Source organism: Triticum dicoccoides, chromosome 1B (genome assembly GCF_002162155.2).
Source record: "Triticum dicoccoides isolate Atlit2015 ecotype Zavitan chromosome 1B, WEW_v2.0, whole genome shotgun sequence".
Taxonomy (NCBI): Eukaryota; Viridiplantae; Streptophyta; class Magnoliopsida; order Poales; family Poaceae; genus Triticum; species Triticum dicoccoides.
The window spans coordinates 527,487,158-527,492,358 of record NC_041381.1 but is presented as its reverse complement, the minus strand read 5'-3'; the positions used below and the strand labels follow the sequence as shown (position 1 = coordinate 527,492,358).

Genomic DNA, 5,201 nt, shown 5'->3' with positions numbered 1-5,201 from the left:
AACGAGGAAACCAAATGGCGGCACCCTGTGACTTGCCTCATCTTTATCTGTAGCTAGGGAATGTGCAGTTTCATAACTGTTGTCATAAACACATTTTCTCTCAGTGCCATGGTTGGAAGATTCATAGTTAAATAATTTGACAAAGTTATTATCTCTTTTTTTTACCAATTGTCTACTTGTGCTAACTATGTATGATGTGCAAAAATAGTTCTAGGTAAATATTTTCTTGCAACAGACTTAAAAAAAAAGCATGTTCTTAAAAAAAACAGCACCCTGTGACTTCGAGAACTTATGTTGATATCTAGCAACAGACTTAAAAAGAGCATGGGAACAATTTTGAAAAATAGATGCCACTTTGTTTCTTAGGTCGATATGTTCTTGCACAAAGTATATTTCTTGTGTGGTCGCTGCCAAACATCTGCTAGATTCCTTCATTTTGATGATAATTCTTTGGACATACCTTGGGAGATATGAATCTTTTATGTATAGATAGATTTAAATATTCCTATGTGAAGTATTTGAGTAAAGTGACCTTAACGGCTACCATTATTTATTCATATCAAAGTGATTATTCATATTTGGTTGCAAGTTGTTTAGCGGGCAACGCGCGGTAAGCCGCGGCATAGATCTGTAGGACACTAGGCAGCATTTGTTCTGCTAAGGCTTTCCTACTTACCTTTTAGTCTGTGCTCTGAATACGATCATGTGACCTGCTTTCTTCAGTTCATTAATTTTTAGTCATATGTTTCTGCTAAATCTTCAGTTATCTTTTATTATGATTATGTGACCCGCTTTCTTTTCTTCTCCATACAAGCTACACGTTACTGTTACATACATGTGGGAGCAGATTAAATCTGTCCATTGAATTTTAGTCATATTTTTCTTAAATGAATTTATTTTAAGGCATGTCTTCTGCCTTTCAAGTCATGTTGGTAGCACACATTTAGTTATTTACCAATGCATGTATTGTTCGTGTCTTCTGCATTGTTCATTCAGCACAAAAGTATCACTATTTAGGTAAATTATATGATGGGTTATAGGACTGCATGAACTGCTAACCAGTTTATATATCCTTTTAACAAAATATGGTCTACTCTAATCTCTACCTGGATTGTGTCATGTTGGGAGGGTGATGGATGCGCCATGAAGCAGGTCCATCTGATGAAAGATGTGGACGAAAGAGCGACAATAACTAAGTGACTGAACAAACTACTCATAGCAGGTTCATATGATGTGGCATATGAAAGGTCGAACGTCAAGACGCTCAGGTGGATCTATCAAAAAATATGCTTCTGTTGAATTAAGTAGGTTCTTTGTCTCACATTGCTGCCGTGGCTTGCTTTTGCTGTATGAAAGGTATGGTATCTGTATCGAACTTGATGTGGATTGATCGACCTTGCTCATTTTTGGCACAAGTATATATTTTCATTTTCTATGAACTTCCAGACGAATGGTTGTACTGACAAAATTCCTCATATTTTATTTGCATTTGGTAAATGTGATTGCCTTGCTTTATGCCATACTTTGACAAGTGACCCATACCGAGTAGCAACAACACTTCATTTGTTTAAATGCTGGGACAACACGTTCAGCCAGGCACCATGCGCCAAGGCGCGTTTCCGATCTAGTCTTAATTTACACAACAACTATCCAGATACGAAGAGAGCCAACAAATCTGGCCACACCTACCCTTATGGGACCTTAGTCAGCGTCGGATCGGACGTCGTCGAGATAGGGAGAGGTTGAAGCGACTTTATTTCAACACGCCATCATCACAACCACCTCACGATGCCACCAACGCCAGGGTACCAAAACATATGGGAAACAATGATCTACTAAAACTGAGGAAAACAAGAGGGGCCATCCTCACAAGGCCGCGAGATGGGAGAATGGAAGGGGGCCAAGGCGGTGGCGCGGAGTAGACTTTGAGCGGCAGTCTCTTTTGGCATATCTTTATATGGTGAAACCATGAACCTGTAACTATCTACCGATTGTTACTTGAACTTGAACGTCTTGTCCGTCACCTTTTTTTTCACAGAAGTTCAAAGGGCTCAGAAGAGAATTACCTGGCTAATTACAGAAAATCGGGAAAAAATCGCTACGACACGCCCACAAAGGGCACCTTCGGCCGATCTGGCTTCCTACAAGACCCACACATGCAACCGTGGATAGAAACACCGCCAAGGCCGTCCACAAACTGTCATCATTGTCACTTCTCCACGAGCAAGTGACTCCAACTTCAGTGCGGATAGCCAGCAAGGAATCCCCGACCACGACGAGCAAACAGAGAGCCATGTCGGCCACGCCGATAAGCTTGCAAATGTCATGATAGAAGAAACATTGAGGAACATACAAATGGTCGAGGGCGCTATTGAGGGCCAGGCGGACTAATTTGATGGTAAATAATCACCTTCGGTAAGCTTGCTTGAGTAAAGTTGGGTTACAATGTAGAAGAGCGGCATTATCAAACTCAATGCAATATTTTTTGTCAAGCTCGATTATCATTTTGTTTTCTTGCACGTGTATGATTCTTCCTATATTTGCGTTAATGTCATCCAAAGCAGGACACAATTTTCATCGTTCCCTATATAAGCATCATCGACCCTATAATTATGAACCATATTCATCGCTATCACACTAGAGCTGTTACATAGACTGCTCCAATGAGCAATGATCACCAGGAATCCGCATCAGGCGAGCCCTGGATCATTATATCCACAGCACAATCATAGTAACCGCTACACAATCATCAGCAACCCGACGTTATCTCCGGGCGCGCGCTTCGGTCAACTTCTACGGTACGAGCAAGCTTCAACACACGCTTATCCTCCGACGATCGCCGCCGTGCGTGCGTCATCGAGCTGATGAATCACGCGACCGGCGGCCAGTGCGCGGGGTCCTTGGACGTGTCCAGCGACGTCGGCGGTATCCACTGCCAGAAAGCGGCCGGCGGCGGGTAGCCCGCGGCGTACGCCGGGACGAACTTGCCGGCGTGCGCGTAAGCTGCGGCGGGGTGGAACTGCGGCGCGGCCGCGGCGGCCGGGTGCGGGACGAACTGCCGCGGGGCGGCGGCCGCAGCCGCGCTGACGCCCTTGAGCATCTGCTCCAGCCTCTCCCTCTCGGCCTTCAGCTTCGTCTTCTCGTCCCGCAGCTCCGACTTCTCGGACTGCATACATACGGCCACATCCAACCATGAGATCCTGAGCTTTTCTGTACGATGAATGAATGGTGCAGAGTGCAACGCGTTGCTGGTTTACCTTGAGGCTCTTGATGGAGTCCTGGAGTGACTCGTTTGAGGCCTTGAGCTTCTGGGCCTCGGCGCGCAGCTGGTCCAGGAGGCGGGTGGCGTCGCTGAGGATGGCGACCTTGTCGGCCTTGGGTGGCTTCCCGGGCTCCAAGACGGCGCAGAGCTCACTGAACCTGGTGGATCAGAGCTGATCAGATTTGGTGGGGCTACTAGTGAACACGTCGGCCACTGAAGCAGTGGGAGACTGATTTTCAGTCATAGAACTGAAACTCTCAACTCTGGAACATACCTCTCGTTGAGCCTGTCTCGCCGGAGCTTCTCTCGGCAAGCCTTTGTGCCGGGCTGCGCGCTCGACTCTGGACGGGATCTGCAGATACATACAGAATAAAAACGTCAAACTCCGGTCTTAAAATTGTGATCTGTATGACATTTAGCATCAGTGGTTCGTCATCATTGGCTAAGATGTTTTCAGTAACCGTGATAATTCTGGCAGACTTTCAGTTAGGCCGAATCCAGGCTGTGAAGACAGGGGAAAATAGCCACATATCAAGTCGTCAGCTAATTTAAACTTGTCTCAAAAGTTTTCAGCCTTGTGTAATTTATCTAGCTGTGAGCTGATCTATTGGACTCAAAATTGTCTGCAGATGATTCCAGCAATCTAACAACCGGGTACTTTTGGAGTGTTCTGCGGGTCAAGTTTGGTGGCCACTATACAGAGGGGCCGGAAAGACAGACTGGCGTTCCCTCAACTACCACTCGTATGTTTCTCATCAATCAATCGAATCAGAGAGGCCCAAATGATCCAAACAGGAGCACCAAAAGTAGCAAGCAGATCACAAAACTCGCAACAAATTCGGTAGAGCAGAAGAACATTATTAGCTAGTAGTACCTCTTCTTGGCGCCGGAGTTGTCCTGGGCAGCCGCCGCAGCGTCCTCCCTCCTGGGAGCATCGAACCCCAGTATGACGCTGCAAACAAAAGTTCATCATCCAGCCGAATATTCGACCGATCACCGACAGTGAGTAACACAGCCCACCATCAAGAATCCCATGCTTTCTCCGAACAAGCTCCAAATCGACGAAAAGAGAAGAGAATAGGGAAGGAAGCTGACTGACCTTGAGACCGGCGGGTCGTCGACCATGTAGATGAAGTCGGAGGCCTGGATCTCCTCCTCCACGAGGCCGTAGTCCAGCAGCCACCCGCCGTGCCCCACGCCGCCGCAGCTCATGGCCGAAATCCCAGCAGACCGGGAGCGCTCCCCGCCGCTATCCGGGGCAGATCTTTCCGGCTTTCGTGGCGGGCGTGGGGATGGCACGAGCCAGGGAGGGGAGGTAGGCGGGTGAAAGAGATCGGGACGCCGGGGAAAACCAGTACTAGCTGTGACCAATACTCCGCATATGTATATTGGGCGCTGGCGTTTGGCGCGACCGAAGCAGCACGCAACTGGTATATCGTTGGAGGAGGATAGATGCGACGTGGGCGCGGGCCAATCGCCGGGCCGCTGGGCTTATTCAAATCCGGCGAGCTGAGTGGGACGGACGCGTGCGTCTTTTATTCTCCCTCTGTTGCTCGGTGCCGTGCGTGCCCAGTGCGCGCCCGCTCTCCTTTTCTTTCTTTCGCCAGATCAGATTGTTTGCTTGCTTTGCTTTGCTGTGCGTTGGCAATGATTTGGTTTGTTTTTGCTGGGTGTTTTGGTTTGGTATACAGTCGATGGGACTGGGCCAGCACTTGGGTTAAGCTGTGTGGACTGTCGAGTCAAGCGGTGAGGAGGACGTAGTACTAGTACGTAGCGTATCAGCTGCAGTACAGGCCACCGAGAGGGAAGTACGGCCATGAACGCCCTGCGGCCACGTCTCACGATTTATCACCCCATCTTTCATCTCGTTTTCAATCAAGAAGAATAAAATCACGTCTGGACGGCAGTACATATACCCTTGGTCGAGCCACAGCGACGC

General features: G+C 48.0%; 1 protein-coding gene across 1 annotated transcript; it reads right to left on the bottom strand.

Moving 5' to 3' along the window:
- Positions 1-2,551: 2,551 nt before the first annotated feature.
- Positions 2,552-4,747, bottom strand: LOC119346974 (transcription factor ILR3-like). Its single transcript, XM_037616024.1, has 5 exons — positions 4,362-4,747; positions 4,137-4,214; positions 3,537-3,614; positions 3,258-3,420; positions 2,552-3,166 (listed from the first exon to the last, which is right to left on the bottom strand). Exons 1-5 carry the CDS (start codon positions 4,472-4,474, stop codon positions 2,870-2,872), a joined length of 729 nt encoding a protein of 242 aa, XP_037471921.1. The 5' UTR covers positions 4,475-4,747; the 3' UTR covers positions 2,552-2,869.
- Positions 4,748-5,201: the final 454 nt, after the last annotated feature.